The sequence below is a fragment of the Leiobunum rupestre genome, chromosome 1 (assembly GCF_980474605.1).
Source record: "Leiobunum rupestre chromosome 1, qqLeiRupe1.1.hap1, whole genome shotgun sequence".
NCBI lineage: Eukaryota > Metazoa > Arthropoda > Arachnida > Opiliones > Sclerosomatidae > Leiobunum > Leiobunum rupestre.
The window spans coordinates 62,249,451-62,269,302 of NC_143384.1; the positions used below are offsets into that span (position 1 = coordinate 62,249,451).

Consider the following 19,852-nt stretch of genomic DNA (forward strand, 5'->3'; position numbering starts at 1 on the left):
CTTCCATTATTTATTCAAAATACGTTTCGGGAAAAAAGTAGTGGTGCGAGAATTTCATCATCTTCTCACTCTCTATAAGCAAAAACCCTTATGCAGTTTAATTTCTACATTATGCATCGTTAGTTAGAGTAAAAGCGGTGGTAAATGTTAAGGCGTCATTCAGTGTACATATCCGTGGTTTGATGGGAAATTCGCCCTCATTGGAAACTGCCTCAAGCCTGCGAAGCAACATGTTTCATATTAGTTACCTAGCTGAACAATTCTCTCGTAAAAGAAATTTTACAAACGTTAAGCAATAATGTTAATTATTTTAACTAAGGGAGAATGACTCTGTTGAGACGATTCTTAGTGTGGCTCCCAATCCTCTTTATGGTCGAAGAGTTAACTCCATCCCCCTAAAAAATAAAATATAATTGGCTCCCTAAAGCTTATGTCTTCCCAAACCAATTGAAGCACACGCCGGTGATGATTAAAAATCAGTCGCGATGCCCGCAGATTGTCTCTACATAGTCATTTTCCCTAGGAATAAATAACATTCTTATATGAAGATTATAATATATCTTTTACGATAGAAGTATCCCTCTAAATCATAGAATTCATATAAGCTACAAGAAGTTTAAAACCATTGAAGTTCCCATGAATTCTAGTGCAGTGCGTGTAAAATTGCCAAATTGTATAGTCTTACCGAATTCATACAAGCTACAAGAAGAGTAAAATATCTAGTGCAGTGCACGTATCATTGCTTACCAAATTCGGAAAAGTAAGACTCCATGATGTCGTTTTGAAGCTTCTCCGGCAAACTCTTGATATTAATGCCTGCTGAGTCCGTGAAAGCACCACCGAAACCAATGATACGTTGGTACTGTTTCGTGGAATTCACGTTGATGGTCACGTAATCTGCGAAATCAAATTCACTATTCAATCTCTCGAACGTAATTTTTTTCTAGCAGAAATATCTAATTAGAAATATTTATTTCAAAGGTGAAGAAGGACTATATTTAGGTGAAAAGAGATTCAGTGGGCAGCACCTTGTTCTCCTCATGATTCTGAAAATTGCCGGCTTATGTTTAAACCATGTACGAGAGTTAAACTGCAAAATACTCTTTATTTATAATGATATATATATATATATATTTACCATAAAAAATAAAGTATCTAGATAAGAAAACAGATTCGGCCCGCTAAGTCGGATTTCGGACGCCCCTTATATAGCGGGCATAGCGGGCCCCTCGGATAACGCTACCGGTCTCCAACCTAGTTGGCTGGAGACGAAAGCCCGCCAAGAAATCATCATGGATTCACTCTGATGCCCCGCTCTATACCCTACGGGTCAGAGGTCGCCACTTTCAAAGAATTTTGAAGGCTGACAACGCGAGTGAGGATGAGTAATCCCTACCTTCCCCAGCAGCGTTGGCCAAAAACAACGAGATAGCTCTCTTAAGTAAAGGAAAAGGCTGTTAAGGAAAGTGCTCGTCACCGCTATCGAGGTGAGAGACGTCGTTATCCCCCAACAACAGAGCGTCCAGATCCATCGTGACGACGGGAAGATTGGGGTAGGGGTCGCGACAAGCTCAACGACCGGAATCGGCTCGACGGACTTGGAATCAGAAACCCCTTGCATAATAAGGACAACTACCCAAGGAGACAACCACAGAGATACTCTCCCGACGGTACAACCCTGGAAGACATGGAGACTGGGGCGTCCCACTACCCCAAGTACTTGGGCTACCTACACAGAAAAAAAGGTGTTTAGGTTTTCAACATCTAAACATGTTTGAAAGCTAAACACGGGTAAGAGTTGGTGTTGTTTCCTTAAACACATCTGTTTAAATAAAACGAGTTTCTCAAACAATCTTCCAAGATCTTTGCGGTAGTGTTCCAAACCGGAACAGCTGGTAAGAGGTCATGTTTAGAAATTAAACTTTGATGTTTTTAAACATAATTCTAAACAATGAGGTTTAATAAGTGTATATTGCGTTACGTGTTTAATATATATTTCGCGTTGTCTATTTATTGCGTTTAATTTCGTTTTCTATTTTTCTAAAAAAAAATATTCGTTAACCACCGTTATATTAATAGTGTTAACTACAATATGGACCGGGTTCTTATATCATCTCATAATTTTAAGTTATTGGTAATTAACACTAATGTATATAAATCAATAATTGAACATGAACTATACTAAAAGTTAATAAAATAACATTACTTTTGATGTGATTTAAGGCCGTATTAACACAAATATAATTTAAATTAATATCACTAAAATATAATCAGGCAGTTAAAGAAATGAAATCGACAGTATTGGCAGTAAGTTTCATTATTTCGTAGCCAATTAATATTAATGTTATTTTAGATCGTAATTAAACAACTCAAATATACGGCTACTTAAAGAGTGGCGTATACGGCCAATTAACACATGTTTTAAACCACAACACCCAAACCTTTGAACATGTTTAGCAACTAATCTTAAAAATCTTTAGACGTGTTTTCATTGTAAGCGCCAAAAGCATTTAATATGTTTAATCTCTAAACGTATTCTATCTAAACATGTTTTAACGATAAATATGAGAAGCAAAGAACGTTTAATTTCTAAACGCATGATGTTGCAAAGCTGAACACCACTATCGCCTAAACATGATCGTTTTTAAACATGATAAATATTCTGTTGCATTTTGGTGTTTAAGAAACTGTTTAGTATCTAAACACCTTTTTTTCTGTGTAGCAGCGCTGAAATACATCAATACGCTGACACTAGTTTGTGCCACTCAAGTAGCGATTGAACGGAACCAGCGCCGGCCATAGGGCGGGGTGAACGGTGCGACCACACTGGGCGCTGTCATAAAGGAGTGGGCGCCGAAAATGCTACGATAGATCGGGACCAATAACTTGTGACCACTTCTTGCTTTTGCCACTGGAGCTATTTGCCCCTGACGTCCTTGGGCCGTCTGCCCCGGCAGTTGCCAACAAGACTGTGATCAGGATGCACCACTTCCAGAGGGATCAGTTGCTTCCCTCCTTGACTGGCGAGATCGGGATCGATCTCTTCGATCATGATTACAATTGCTGAAGATGGCACGAATGCCCAACAATCTTCAGCTTTTTACGCAAAATTCAAGTTATCTCAAATTCCAAGTAAGACGTTAGACCCCACACAAAAAGTGTTACAAGGCGTTTGCCTTTAAACGCAGATTTTAATGATGATGCTTTTGGGTCTACACCACTCCCATCCCATCTACGCCATCTCTGCCTCTTGGGACGGGAGATGGTTTCCTTCTTTTCGTCCGGCATTTCCACCCCCTACCGGTTTCGGCACAGAGAGGGTCATCTCCTTTCCACGGCGGCGTTACTCCTATGAAATCATCGGAGTTCGGGTTCCCCTGACGATGTGTCAAGGATACCCCAACAAAGCCGTTATATCACGACTCACGTCGGAAAGAAGACGAGTTTTGCGCAATACGAGGTCTCCACGTTTGTAGGAAACCGCTCGTAGTCGGGTGACATTGCCGTAACACTCCTGTTACCTTATCAGCCTCGGGGGCGTTTCCCGCAATACGACCTTGAGTTCGGGCATCCAACTCAATTTGGATACGCCTGCCGAAATCAGTGGCTAGAACTTCGTCGCGAAACGCCTGACAGGAGGAAACGACCACCAAAGTGCAGCGGGTCCCCGCATACACGATGGTAATACCTGCGAGAGGATATCCCCTTCGCTGTACCCCGTAACTGCCTGATACCGGTCGAGAGACTTCTACATTAAATTTCACCGTCCAAGGCCCCGCGAAAAGCGGTTGCAAATGTGGGCTTTACAGTTCAGACTTTAACTTTCGTTCTTTTACTTATACCATGAGTAACATAATATTAAGTATGGCACATCCTATTGTTTAATTTAACATTTTCTTACCGAACCTTTTTCCAACACGGACAGCTTGCAACCGATCTGAGTAGTATTTTATATAGTATAGTCTTTGGTAGTATTAAATTTCTTGTTGGTAAAATTCAGACACTATAGAGAGGTTAATCAGAGTACTCTAGAAGTTTGAACAACAACGACATGAGTCAAGTGAACATTTAGACGTTGTTGTCGAAACTTCTAGTGCGCTTTGCTTAATCTCTCTATTCAACTAAACCTTGATTGAGAAATAAGTATGAAAATCAATTTGGTGATAATTTATGCTAATTGTCATACTTATTGTTATTAAGTTCAATACCGAAGAAACCTGTAGACACTTGGATTTTTGAAGATAACCGTTTCACCTACCGGAAGTATGATTTCCTTCTTGGTCGCTCGCTTGGAGTGAAAAGGTTTGCTTGTCAAAACGACTTCCTATTTTGTTGGTTTCGAATACCTGTACTATCCCTGGTTCCATCCGTCTGCAAGGAGGTAACTGGTCGCAGTACGTCATGTTACACACGCAAACGACGCTGTCGTACTCATATTTTCGAGCCGCACAACCATTTCCATCAGCTATAATTGTAACAAAAAAGGTTTATAAGTTAAATGTCGAAAAAACTTCACCTGTAAAAAGTATGATGTACATTCGACCTCGGGGGGAGGGGAGGCATAAAGTAATTGTAACGTCATACATGGCCGACAAGACAAGAGAGGGGAAAGCCGGTATAAATTGCGAATCTCTGAACACAGTGACATCTACATGCATCCCGTTGTCACTATTCTAAAATTTTCGAGTAATATGGTCAGTTCAAAAGGGACTTAAAATCCTATATTTTCTTCACCGGACAATCGATTATTCGGGTTAGAGGCCGGTCTCAATTTCTATGGATATAACATTCGCCAACTTGTGGCACTAGTCACCACTTACAAAACGTTTATCGCTGTCGTTTCACTACGAGGTGACAATCGACCAGGGGCGTAACTAGGGGGTTGTGGACCGCACCGGGTACCACCCGTTTGGGGTCGTTTGGTAGTACAGTACACTCTGCCGTGAAAAAAATAAAAACTTACACAAACTAGAGAAATTCGAAAAAAAAATTTACACGTTCCGACTAGCACACCATAATATCCGCACCGGGTGCCACCCATGCTAGCTACGCCACTGCAATCTACAGTAATATTACAAGTCTTTCTACACTTATTCGTCTGCTTACCTATTTCAAAAGTTTATTCCGCGTGGCTATAGAAGTTTTTTTGGCCTATGGCTAAACACAAACAAATATTTTATGATATCATAGAAAGTTTTTTCGCCTGCCTATATACGGAAGAAATTGAGTTTTCGAAAGTATCCCAATTTTTTAATTTTTCATCCCACACTAGTGCAGAGAGATGTGGTCAGAAATTTATATACCGGTGCTCCAAGCGTATCAACAGCCTACTACACCGGTGGTCTCATCAGAATGCCCTACTCCAGCGTCCACAAGCGCGGATAGGTGACAAATACATCATGGGTAGGAGTACCCTACTACTGATGGTCTCACCCTCGACGCAAGCCACTCCCGACAAAGGCGCAGCAATGGGGTGACCAGCTTCTACTTCGTCCACAGCTGTGGGATAGAGAGTGGATGTTATAGCAACTCCAGCCGACAACCTACCTACGTAGGTAGAGAACCACACCCTTCAGAAAAAGCTCCTAAAGGGGAACGACGGGCACACAGCGGTCCACGTAACCGGGCACAGCTGGCACCGGACACCTGGTGTTGCCCCAAAAGACCGGGAAACAGGACCACTGCGCCTCCTACGGAGACCCGCCGCCCCACAGCAGGCTACCCAATCCTCCGAGGCGGCCAGTTTACCTGGACCCTCTCCGTTAGCCTGAGCCGAAACCCAGTTTCCAGCCCATACCTGACCGAAGACGGAGGTGGAGATAGGACCATTTGATCAGAGCTAACGTCTCTCAGTGCACCACCGCCCTTATGGGTTACAAGAGCCGGACCCCGACTCCCCGGTAAAGCCACCAGTTATTGCACACTCTGACCCGTTAAGGGTCACTAGTGCAGAGACAGACAGGCCATGTTTTAATCAGATGTCTCTTGCGAAAAGGGGGTGGGGATTTAGGAGTTCAACCGAGTTCAACACTAGGGTACAGCCACTGAGTCACTCCATGGGAATGAACTCTGTTTTTCGAACCATTATTAGTATTGGAGAGAAAGAGGTACCAGAGAGAATTTAGATAGGGAGAAGAAAGATGGGTTCAGAATGTAGCTCACAATACCACGTGATCAAAAAAACTGGCCAGGTTGATTTCCGGTTTCACGATTTTGTAACCGCCCCGAGAGGCGGGGTCATTATTTGAAATTTGGCTGGAAAACGTATTTGCAACGAATAAATTATGTCGTTTCTCTTGAGAGGTAAATATTTATCAACTATTTACACTGGAATATTATTATTATTTTAATTATTTATAACATTTTCTTAGGTACTGTAAACCACTGCTTGGAGTATACTTTCAAAAAGCTTTATACCCAAAAATTTGCCTTTCGTTTGGAGAGAGAACAAGTACTAAACTTTTTTACAAACTTAGATGCAATAAAAGATGAACTAGTGAAATATGTTATCGCTAAAGCTGAAACTTTAAAATATAAAAACTCCACAAGGGAGGAATACCTAAAAGAGGTACATAATATTTTAAAAATGGAGAGAAATGAGCAATGCCTTAGGCATATTTTAATCAAAATTCATCCAAGCTTTAAAACTTTATTGGAACCCACCCAAAAAAATTTAATTATTCGCATGCTTCATTTATTTTTCCATGAGCTCATGGTGAAAATGGAGGTTGGAGTTGACCACGCACTTACAAAAGAACAATCAAAAGCTGAAAGAGCGGAGAAGAAAATGGAGCTTCTAGGATTGACTGACCAACCCAAGATACTGGAGGTCATCTCTAACACAAAAATTGCTGAAAATCTTCCGGTGACAAGGTACGTTGCTGGATTTTCAGCATTTTCACTAGTAAAAAGTAAATGTCCCACGAAACTAGCGGAAGCTATAGTAAAAAATAAGGTTCCAAGCAATATTGAATTTGAAGATGACAAACTAGATGTAACAGAGTCTTGGACAGTAAAACTATCAAGGGGTGGATTGATTTCAGTCACTGAGGAATTTTTTGCTCTAGTCAAAGTCATTAAAACTGTTTCAGACTTAATATATGTAACCGATATTAAAAAGATTAGACACCAAAACCTTAAAATTAAAGCAAAGCAACATATTTTACAAAACGATGACATTGTTCAAAGGTGGAAATTAATTTATGACGAAATGGATAGCAAAAAATGGCTTGTGAAACTTCTAGATGTTTTTTTAAATACAAGAGGGAAATGTTTAGTTAGAGACCTTTTAGAACGATACCAATATGATACCAAAGAAGCCCTCAGATCAAAGAAAGCTTTGCGTAAAAGTCTTATGGAGAAAAGTAAAGAATCCAATATAAATTCAACTGATAAGAAGAAGACTAGAAAGAACGTGCAAGAAAGTAAAAACACTCCAAGTACTTCCAAAAGAGAAAGCAAAAGCTCAGTATCTGTGATAAAAAAAAATACCGAGGGGAAAGGAGTTCCAAGACAATCGGTATTGACAGAAATTCCTGAAGTTGACACCACAAAACAATTCGTACTTTCTGAAAATGAATATCATAACTCAAACTATGTGATGACTCCAAACAAAAAGAACATACTGATAAATAAAAATAGCCCTACTCAAGTTTTTCCAGGAAATAAAACAATATCTCCAAAAAGTCAAAATCTTAAAAAGAAAAGATTTCAAAGGCAGCTTTTAACTGAAATACCTAGTATCCATATTCCCGAAGCCAACAGCTCAACAAAAAATATTGGCGACTTTAACTTTTTAAACGAGGATCTTGATTTCGATCTTTATAAACAATTTGTACCTGCTGAAAATATACCTCAGAGCTCAAGTAATGTGATGGCTCCAAAGAAAATAAAAAGAAATACTCAACATTTTTCAGAAAATGAAAAACCAAGATCTCCCAAAAGTGTTGTCCAAAAAAGAGTTCAAAGTAAAACAGTATTAAAAGAAATCCCCTGTATTCATATTCCTGAACCTACTACCTCAACCCAAAGTTCAATAGAAATAACAAATTATGATAGCTTTAACTTTTTAAATGGGGATCCAGATATTGATTTATTTCAACAGTTCCTACCTCCAAGCAATGTTCATGGAAACTCAAATGTAATATTTCCCTCTACAAATTAACTTTCGAAACAATGTGCCTAATGAATAAGCCTTTCAAAACCTAGTCAAGGACTAGGCATAGTTGTGCAATTTTTAAACTAAATATTTTAAATTCATGTTATTTGTGCGGTACAATGATTTTAAAATCCAATTTAGGAAAAAAGCAGTAAATAAAATATTATTGAAAATACAAAGCATTCTTTACCTACACAGCTACAAAAGAACGATAAACCAATCAAATTAATTGACTCCCTTTTCAGAAATTGTCGTATTTCCATTAATCGCTTCTAAAACCAACCCTGACAAGGCTTTAAGTTTGTCCATGTTGCCTTCAAAAAGAGCAACTGAAGGATTCGAATTTCTACCGCCCGCGCAACGCTGTCTCCCAAAGTACTGTTCTAGAGGGTCTTGGTTTAGATGCTGAGTCAAGATGTATTTCGCTCCTTTTCTTAGTAGAAATTTAACAATTCCTACTGTCGAAAGAGCTATAATCGTGAAACAAAACACATTGATAAGTTAAATTATTTCATAGTCCTTTGTGAAGTCCAAAAATAATTATACCTGTCATGCGTAGACCCTCAATAGTAGTTTGGCTCAATAACATCTTGCTCCTTGCACTCTTAGAAAAATCTCCAGTCCGATTATTAACGTCTTTCTCCCAGTCGTCCAAATATTTCATAAAATCTCCCTCAAGCCACTAAAAAAAATATTAAAAATAATATTATTTATGGAAAAATTCTGAAAAGGTCTTCTTTACCTTTAATCGTTCATCATTCTCATTTTTGTAAACTCTTTTATCAGACTTCCTTTTACGTACACCTTCAATGCAATTTTTTACATTACACAAATCAAAAAATTTGTTGAATGTGCGAATAAACTTCACAGTTTCTGGGTATTTATTATCACCAAATAGCGTTTCTATTGCAGAGGCTACAGTATCGCTCATAACTTGGGTTGCCAAATTAACTTTCATTTTTGAATACCCGTTTAAAAACACATGGGCATATGTTAGTCGAGATGCATTTTTAAACTGCCCTATCATTCTTAGTTGGGAATAGTACAATCGGAAAATTACTTTCCATGAAATATCCTCACCATTTTTCCACATACTGCGTGACTTAGAGTGTGCACCACTATTACTGAAGCAGTTGCGAACAGTTTTTATTAGATGAGGTGCATCCGAAAGAAAAAATATATCCCTTTCTTCATCAGCAGCGTAGATATTAGGAGTAACGAAGGGAACAGCTGTTTCGTCAATGGCAGACATACGGAAAAACTTGCGATTTGTTGACGCCCCATCTCCAACAACAGCTAAAATTCTGAATCCATTATTTTCCAGCAAACTAATGGCTTCCCAAATAATTGAATAAAGCTCGCCACTTGTAACACCTTTTGTTGGAAAATGGGCAAAGGGAATTTTTATGTTACTGGTAATTCCACGGATCATAAGTTGGAGGATACTTGTTGCAAGAAGCGGTGTAGTACTACCCATTAAATTCTGTTCAATATCATTAAGAGTATTGTGATGTTCACTAATATCAGTAAAACCAGTAAGGTATCCAGTATCTTTATGGCAAATTAAATCTGGTTTGATTGACATTTCATCTAGTAAAAGTATGAAGTATTTTTTGTGTTCAGGGAGGTTGTCTATGTCTGTTATTTCTACCATTTCATTAAATGCATCTTCATTGAGCCCGGATTTGTTTTTTAAAGTGTGATTGTGATTGTACAATGTTCTTGTCGTGGGTAGCGTGATAATTCCAGATTTTTTTAGGGCTTCGTAAGCTGACTTTGACTTATTCTTGATGTATGAGCACCACTTCAGAAAGAAACTGTCCCATCGCATGCCATATTTTGATCTTTCCAAAGCTTTTAATTGCTGCTTAATAAAGATTGACATGAAAGATCCAGGTTTTTCTTTATTAATTTTCTCTTTAAAAAGCTGCTTTATTGCTGAAAAGTCTTTCTTTGCCTTCTGGGATAAAATGAGTTTGGATTTTTTGTTTTTGGATTTAGATGCGTTGATTTTGCCTGAAGTTTCCGTAGGTCTAAGATTAGCTACCGCTTTGGCCCGAAAACGTAGAGTTCTAAGACTAGATCGATATTGTCGGCACGCAACACAACGTTTCTTATTCACTTCAATGAGAGCATCACATCTATTGCTATATACAGCTCTTAAGTTATTAGAATAACTGCTGTTAGTTTTGTGGTTGTTTGGACGTCTCTCCTTGAATAGCCTAACAAGATCTTTATCATCGTTCCCGGGGCAAATTTTAAAACAATTCATTTTTATTAAAAAGTCATGTATGTCCTTATTGCTCTCAATTTTTAAATTCTTCTTAATTTTATCAGATGATACATTTTTTCCCAATGCATTAATAGTAACTTTAAGATTATTTAATTCACTGGAAATGGGTTCAATTGCTGTGATTGAACAAGATAAAACTATCTCTTTATTTCTGTGTTTAGTAAAAACAACGCCTTTATCCAAAATTTCCAGCGACCATCCACTTGGTGGTGACAGGACTTTAAAGTTCAGTTGATTATTTCTATTATCATTACCAGAAACACTGTGATTTTCATTTCCTGAGATTTTGGTTAACGCTTTTTCATGTGTCGTTGTTTTCTACAAATATATAGGTTAAAAAATGAATAAAAAATCTACTTAAATTTCAATTTATCGTACTTGATTATTAAACACAAAATTAGAGTCCAAGAGATTAGTCAAAGGAATTGGATCCGGATGCTCTGTAGTTGGTCCGCTTAAACCATGGAAATGTCTTGAACAGACATATGTCCCACGAGTAACATTTGATAATGTTAAATCATTTCGCCCACAGGCAGAAATCCAAAGTTTACATTTTTCAGGATCTTTTTTTGCCGATGGAAACTTCACAAAAAATACTCCTGGAGCGCCATTAACTTGTCTATTTACGGAATTTTGTTTTGACACACATGAACCATATTTGCATGCAATTCTTTGGGGCATGATGATGATGAACGCCAAACTACTACCTAAGCCTTGGACTCCGTAGGAAATTTTCTACACCTTTAAAATAAGAGTGTTTATTAATAATAATACAGATATAAAGGCTTTAATAATGTATTTTAGTACAATATTATTTACCTTTCTGTTTAAAACTTCACTATAAAGTATGTTTAAAATATTTTTCGTTCAAAAAACTTTTTCGGTTAAAATAAAAAAACTTGGTTCGGAAACGAACAACCAATGACTGCTAACAGAGATAAATTCTCTCTGCTGCCAATGAAAATAGAGAAATAAATTTGTTTTTAAGGTATTGTCACGTGACCGGAAGAAGACCTGGCCAGAAATTCGAGTAACGGCCGCTCGTAGGAGCGACATTATGGTTTGTACTAATAAAGGCTAGCCTTCTTCTCCCTATCTAAATTCTCTCTGGAGGTACATAGGGAGGAGGGGAAAATCTAAATTCCCAGTCTTCGTTGAGCCCCTACGCCTTTTGTGATGGTGAAAACGACGTTTAATTACCACTAAAGAGAATCCAGCGACACCTGAATCGGTGAAAAAAGGAGACTCCATCTTTGCACTTCAGAAATGTTTTCTTTGTCACGCGTTCGAAAAACTATTTATGTACGTTTGAAATAATTGGTGCCAGTTTTATTGAAGAGCTTTTGCCTTCAGTCAAACTTTGTTTTTTTTATATTTTTAACCCATTGTAATTATAAAATACAATTGTAAAACTAACAAGTTAGGCCATTTTCCAATGGGTATCATTGGGGCCCACGACCTTAAATAATGTAAATAACAGAAAAAGGTTATTCTTTTAACGATAGATAAATTCTTTTGTTTATTTATAGAGCATTTCATTGTAGTTTCACTCGTCGTGTGGAGACCTAAATTTTAAAATATTTGGTCATTAATTGTGGTGAAAAACCTCTTTCTACGTTACGGAGAATAGCTAGTCGAATGTCACCTCTTAGCGAAAAGACAGCGAGAAACGTTTTATCGGTAGAGACTAGCTCCGGTAATGTAATATCAACCTATACATACCATGCAATTAAATTATCAAACCGAAGGAATAAAACTGACCTCCAAGCAGGCCCGTCTTAAGACCTTTTGGGGCCCTGGGCTAAATTATAGCTTAAGACATTTGCGATCCCCAACGGTCAGCCTTTGTATGTCCGTTGTCTAAATTCACCTACACAATCAATAATCAAACCAAAACTTTCAATTTCAAAAGTATAACATAGGCCTACTGAAAATAAGATTTTTGTTTTTGAAATTGTTGGTACCGTATGATACGCGATGTGGCGATGGATCAAATTATTTTAGACGTAACTAACTAAAAGATTCATAATATGAAATGAGCATAAATATTATTTAACCAACTAAACCCTTATCCCTAGAGTAGATGCTGTATGGCTGGCCTTTCAGGGGGCCCCAAAACTGGCTGGGGGCCCTGGGCTGTAGCCCATTTAGCCCATGCCTCCAATGGTTAACGCAAACCAAACAATTTATTTCTTGTCATGGCACTATCGTATAATTTCGTTACCTATACCTAAGTATAGGTAAACTAAATAAAAATTAAAAGCATATAGGTAATGTTATTATCCACGTCACGAACTAAAGCTTTTCAGTACTTAATTGGCACGCGCGTTTCGCACGTAGACTTCAAATTTCAAAATCATTACCGATTCCAGTGCGTGCTCTCTATCTTCAATAGCTATAACTAGTGACGTAGAAAAAACATTTACACATTGCGTCCCGTACTTTATAAACACACCTATTAAATAGTTGCCGAAATAAAGTTCTCGGAAAAATAAAGGCATAATTAATTTAAGGATAACGTGGTTTTTCTCCATGTGTACAAGTAATCTTAATATGCACGCGCTTTTCAATATAACGGTAGACTAGGGTAACACACAAAATGGTTATTTTGAAATCAGTCAATTGGGTCATTTTTCGACCGACAAATATGTCGAAATTAAGAGGTTTCGACCTATACAAATAGAACATCTGGCGTTTTTAGCCTCATCCCTCTAGTTATAGAGGGATTTATACGCTGTTATTCTCACTCTTGGCGTTATCGGTGGTGGTGGAGAAAATACCGCGGCGTTGGCTCCGAAAGGGACTCCGCGAAAAGTCGATTACTCATCAACGGCACTCGATAAAAATTTCATTAATACGTCGTTCCAATGCTTTTAGATGCCTGTATCTATCTATACCAGTACCGAAGCTTTGTTGTTCATCAAAAGGGTTTTTCACCCCCCAATAAATCTCTGACATAAAAGTCCCCGCGAATTGGTCAATTAATTCTCTTCGATGACGCGTGCAAAAGATTTCATTGATACCGCGTTCGATCGGTATTAGTTCCGTCTATCTAACTATACCAGTGCCGAAGCTTTATTTATTTATAGTCTACACCCTCCCACCTAGGAGCAACAAACACAGCACCCACTATTCGCGGTTTATCTTCCATCATGGATTAATTAACTTATAGCGATGTTTATATAATAGCGTTTCTTGCTAACAAGGTTGTCAGTTTCCTTAGATTTAAAACTAATCCGCCTTTTTCCCCCCTATAGTGTTTCAAATCCGGTAGTGGAATTTTCCATCTACTGTTAACTTTGAACTGTAAGCAGCCGATAAACAGGGTCGTGCTTAGAGGTCTCGCGGCCCCGGGCGAAAACCCTTAAAAATTGTTCACTCGACGAAAAACAACTTATTTATCAGTGAAAATTCGAGCTTGAAAAATTTACAAGTTGGTGAAGCCAAATTACGATTGTTTGAAACGATAATTGAAAAGGGAACAAGTCTAATACAAACGTAGTAGAGTTTTCACACTTGAACAAATGTACACGTTTGGTTTTTAAATGCAGATATTTTATTCACATAAATTATTACAAAACATTTTCAATAATATCACCATTGGCTGCAACACAGGTTTGTGCGCGGACAATTAAGTTCTCAAACGCTTTCTCTACCATTTCTGGTGTGACGTCTCGGCAAGCACTGATTATTCGTCTAATGAGTTCCTCCCTAGTTTCAATGGGCGTGGCGTATACCTTTGCTTTAACGAATCCCCAGAGAAAATAATCCAGCGGTGTTAGGTCAGGTGACTTTGCTGGCCAATGCACTGGACCATTTCTCCCTATCCACCTTTCAGGAAACTCGTTGTTGAGGTGCTCAGTTACTTGCCGGGAAAAATGCGGAGGGGCGCCATCTTGCTGAAACCACAACTGACGTCTTTCAGCCAATGGAAGGTCGTCGATTGCGTCACTCAGTTCGTTCTGTAGAAAATGTAAATACCTTTGGCCGTTGAGGTTCGTCGGCAGGAAAAAGGGACCAATCAAACGGTTTCCAACAAGTCCAACCCAAACATTGACCCGTTCAAATTGAACCTGGTGATGATATTCAAAACCCCAATGTGGGTTGATGTCAGACCAAAGATGGCTGTTTTGATGATTAAAGGGCCCATCTCTAGAAAATGACGCTTCGTCGGAGAACAAAACATGGCGCAAAAATTGTCTATCTTCTTGGACAGCATTTAGTAACCAGTTGCTAAATTCATAACGTCTTTGATGGTCTCCGTCAATTAGTCCTTGGTGGAGCGTAGCTCTGTATGGGTGATAGCGATTCTTACGAAGAATTTTCCACACACGATTTGCAGAACAACCCAAATCAGCAGCGGCGTTAGCGCAACTGTGACGAGGATATGCCACAAAGTACGCGAGTACATTGTTCTCGAAGTCTAAATCCGGTTGACCCAATCCGCGAAACCTAGGTTGCAAGTTACCAAATTGATTGAAATCGTGAATTGCTCGTCTTACTGTATTTACAGATGGTGCTCCATTTGGATGTCTTTCTGCGAAGATTTCAGTCACTCTTCTAAGGTTTTGCGCTGCTTCTCCATAGTAAATGGCAACTATCTCGGTACGCTCAGCTACTGAATAACGAGGCATTGTTCGAAATATTATCAAACACTGATAATAATCTCCCAAAGTTTTCCTTTAAATACCCAATGCATGTTTAGGATTGACCTATAGCCTCGTGTTTTTTAAATCCGGTCGTTTTTTAACCAAAGTTTCAACTGGATTAGGTAATTCGGTTTCAATTATCGTTTCAAACAATCGTAATTTGGCTTCACCAACTTGTAAATTTTTCAAGCTCGAATTTTCACTGATAAATAAATTTTTTTTCGTCGAGTGAACAATTTTTAAGGGTTTTCGATGACGGCCTACAACTTTATAATAGAAATTTTTTATCTCGCACCTAGTGGTCGAAAAATAATTTTTCAAAATTGGTGAAAAACATTACCGAAAACGCTCAAATTTCTCAAACTGATGTCCCCCGGTATAGAGAATTGGCCTTCCAAATTTGAAATCGGTACTATAAATAGTTTTTGAAAAAAAACACTTTTCCGAGCAAAAAAAAAGACCCTGTATACATCCATATGGTAAAATTTTAGCGGCCCTGGGCGACCGCCCTGCTCGCCACCCCCTAAGCACGGCCCTGCCGATAAACCTCAGATGTCATTCTCCATCTTTACTCTACTCTTGTAGAAAATTTAATTAGACAGCATTGTTTTACGACGTTTATTTATAACATAAATAACTTAATAACAATAAGTATGTAAAATAATAAAAATTACCACCGATTTGATTTTCGGAGCTATTGCGCAACAAGGTTTAGTTTTCAGCACAGAGCCCCCTAGTGTCTATATATTCCCAAGGGGAAATAAACTATTACCAACCTCGGTAATATACTACTCAGCTGCAGTGCAAGTCCAAACTGGAGGTGGGCGAGAGGGTCAATGTCGAAAAAACTTTCAGTCAACAAATTACCATAAAACAATGGGAAATGGCATACTTATAATTATTATATTTCTTATGGTTATACTGTTTTAGTGTCAATTGACCTTTTATCATTATTTTTTTAAATAATCATTTAATACGGTTATCGTCCACGTGAGCCGTTAACACACTTGTTGTGTAGAGATCATGTTAAATTATAAAAATATTCATAATTGTTAGACCTGTAAGCTTTAATCATTTCGATTGTTAATAAATATTTACATTATTTGTAAAAGTGTAATTATTTTATCATACGATTTGTATAGATATTTTCTTTAATGAAACCGCGTGTTCTACGGATATGACGGAAATTAGGTTACTTCCAACTCCTTGACGAAAAACGCGTCACCAACTTTATAGATTTGAAAAAAACGAATTTTCTGTCTGTGACAATCTAAAGATTAGCTCACGATCACCAGATTTCGTTTCCATGGTAACATTTTTGAAGTTTATAATAATTTTCCATTTACAGTGCACTAATTGTATCTTCCATGTGCATTAAAGCCTTACTAAATTTTTCTATGGAAATATTATACAGTAGCCTTCTTATGAATCCTTATGTATGGACTGACTAAAGGCATATGAATATCATGCTTTCGATAGTTCCACTTACCATCTAAATATCTATAATTTTTCCAATAAAGGTCCTATAAATGCAGTATACATAGACGAAACACTAGACTTCTGCTACCGATGACAAGCTAATAGTTAATAACTTTTATTGTCGGTAGAATGACTCCGGAACAAAACTATTTGGGGGTGTACAAAAGTAAAAACACGGAGCAGCTCAAACAACTAAAATCAATTAGTTAATATTGTCGAAACAGCTAGTCTATGACTATCCTCGTGTACCCTGCTTTACAAGAATCAAGCAAAATTGTAAAAATTGCTTATTCAAACATTTATGATTTGGAGAGTGCAATTTGGGCGGTAAAAATACATCTTGGGGGGTTACATTGTATAACTGTACCCACTTATTCCCGCGCCACTGAATATCTAGCAGGTTACGTTGATGACGATAAATACCAATAAAAACGCGTTTTCTAACTTAAATTTCCAAATAATTACCTACGAACATGAAGCGAGTGTTTATTAAAGCCAACTTAATATTTCGATTCGATAATATATCATTATTTTGCAAGTGCATTATTCGCGACCGAGTCTAGAGGGCTGTGCGAGTAGTGGTTTTAGGCAATAGAGTCGGTTATCGATAATAAAATATTTTTTCATCGAGTATTCGAGTCGAGTAATATTGAAGTCGAGTCGAGTAATCGAGTACTTGATTAAGGGGAAACTTTCTCTTATTCGAGTCGAGTAACTAAAAAATAAGTAATATTTTTAAAGAGTCGGGTTATCGAGTACTTGATTAGGAGCTGGTTTTATTCAAGTAATTATGAAATTAAATTTAAATGGAGTATAAAGTAACTTTCAATGCTGAAAAATATTCCTTTAATATAAATGAACCACTACCGTTTATTGTCCCCCAAAACGTTGTTAAACCCCTCTTTGAACTGTGAAGCAACGAAGATAGAAAAAACTAATACTCGACGAGTTTAGAGAGCAGCTTATTCGAGTAATCGGGTACCCGAATATGCAATTTTTTGGTACTCGGTAATCGACGAGTATTCTCCAATTACTTATTCGAGGTCGAGTTCGAATACTCGACCTCAAAAAAGGCCGAGTACTCGATGATGTTCCAGTACTCGCACAGCCCTAGTCTAGATGGCGTAACAGCGCTAGCTTCTCTGCGGTAGATCCGATGATCTAGAGTCTGCTAAGTATAAACTTAACAAAATATAAGCAAACGATGTAAAAATTATATTAAAATGCAAATATCATTATTTATAAAGTCAAATTTACCAATAACGATTTGGAAAAACTAACAGCGTCTGCTATAGCCGCTACCTATCTAATTTTCAATGGCGAACCAAAGGGGGCGTAGCAATAGTATTCGGTCGCGAATCGATGTAGTTTGCTTTAATAATGGTTAATTAATTGAAGGAAAAGAAAGGAGAGGAAATATTTCTTATTAAATGATTTTAACATAAATTGTTGTTTTGTGACTTTTTCCACAATGGAAAAGGTTAAGCCTAACATTTGGAAAGCCCCTTACTAAGTCCAGATCAGAGAGCCATCTATCGTGAATCAGAAGCAAAGAAATAAGACGTCACTTTGTTAAAATGCACGGCCTTGTTATAATAGCGTAGGTAACGTTTGTACCCAAGGTTTGACGTATTTCCTAACGTACATTGTCTAATACGTCACCGTTAAAACAAAACCACGTAACTTGAGATACGTGGTTTTGTCAAAATTGACATATTTAGATTCTACACCCCAATTTACGTATAAAACATTAAAAACATTAAAAGGTTGCAATTTGATTTATTTTTTTAAATCGAGAAAACATTTAAACGTATCTTTGATATTAACAACGCATTTCGCGCAAAAGCACGTATCTTGCTTATTTTCAGCTGCTATCTCACTTCATGACGCAAAACCACGTATCTCATAATATTCCCCTTTAGCTAAATATTTTTCAATTAAAATCCTCATAAATTCAATATTGAAACGAAATTATTTAACTATAAAATTAACTCACATGTAAAAACCTAACACGCGATTTCACAAGCCCCTGCAAAATTAAAAAATCCATTTTTCTCAAAAAGGCCACCGAAAAGATACGTGGTTTTGTTTTAACGGCGACGAATTATAATTAAAAATTAATTAAAAATAAATTGTAAGCAGTATTACCTGGTATTATTTAATATTGAGGGTGGGGGCTACGGAATCACGTGTTTTTGAAAAGGAAGGAACTATTCAACTATCTGAAATGCAGCTCAAGCTTTTCTCGAAATGAACAAAATATTTGCTTACCGAAAACCACCATCAATGATGAGAGTAGAAATACGCCGTAAATTCTTCTCACGTTCATTTTCGCGCCGTTCGCTGTTATTGTGAATTAGGTAGCGTGAGTCGCACTGATATAAAGCTTACGCAAGCTCTACCTTCACCTAAAACCCTATATACATGTAACTTAATTACCGTACAATAATAACGGCTGCCCTAGATCGCCCACATCGAAATTCACCGTACAATGTCAATGAAATCAGAACATGAATATTACAAAAAGATTATCAACGAATAAATTAATGTGGCGAGAACAAAAGAGTGAACGTTTGCTTTGAACTCTGCTTCTGTACCACGTGACATTCTGCCTGATGTTTCCCGTTAAAATATGCTTCAAACGAAGATGACTGGACGATTATAGTGTTAGCATTCAAATTTTTCTTCAAATTTAAATCCATTTCTTATTTCATAGAGGTTTAATTAATTTATAATCAAGGCCATTTTGGCGCGTGGATTCCAAATCATAAATAGCATAGTAATTTTAGCTCAAATTTGGGCTAAACTTAGAACAAATCGATAGATTATTTGTTTCTTTGGTTTTTTTTTTAGATTTTTGAGCGCTCTCCCCCTTGTGCTTTCTCCTCCATTTTGGAAAATGGCGGCTGAAATCTTAAAATACCTATATCTTTTTCTATTAGTCCAAGAGCTATGGGAATAGTCTCAAAATATTTAAGAAAGTCATTTACATATCGAAAACCTTTATTCCAAGACATGGATTATAGAGGCGTTTTTTGAATGATTCTGGTATTTTCGAGGGAGCTGATCAATGGCGTAAATAGCGCCCCCGCAGACCCCGCGGCGCGGGGGGGGGGCGAGAACTAGGGGGCCCCCAAACGTTTATGATTACAATCTGTGCTATTTAAAAGGGCCGCAAGTCGTTTTCGCGGGGGGGCCTCGGAGTTCCTAGTTACGCCACTGGAGCTGATTACGAATCTGCCGGGTGCCAGGGCGAAAACGTTGGGCATTTTA

At 37.7% G+C, this 19,852-nt stretch overlaps 1 protein-coding gene across 1 annotated transcript in view; it reads right to left on the bottom strand.

Annotated features, from left to right (window-relative positions):
• The window catches only part of LOC149964369 (putative glucosylceramidase 3), a 39,535-nt gene extending 20,605 nt beyond the window's left edge, over positions 1–18,930 (bottom strand). Inside the window, exons 1-3 of the mRNA XM_090170755.1 lie at positions 18,851–18,930; positions 4,259–4,465; positions 748–897 (exon numbers count right to left, since the gene is read on the bottom strand). Of these exons, the coding sequence (XP_090026881.1) occupies positions 748–897; positions 4,259–4,465; positions 18,851–18,908 (415 nt within the window). The 5' untranslated portion in view covers positions 18,909–18,930. The remainder of the gene's footprint in view (positions 1–747; positions 898–4,258; positions 4,466–18,850) is intronic.
• Positions 18,931–19,852: the final 922 nt, after the last annotated feature.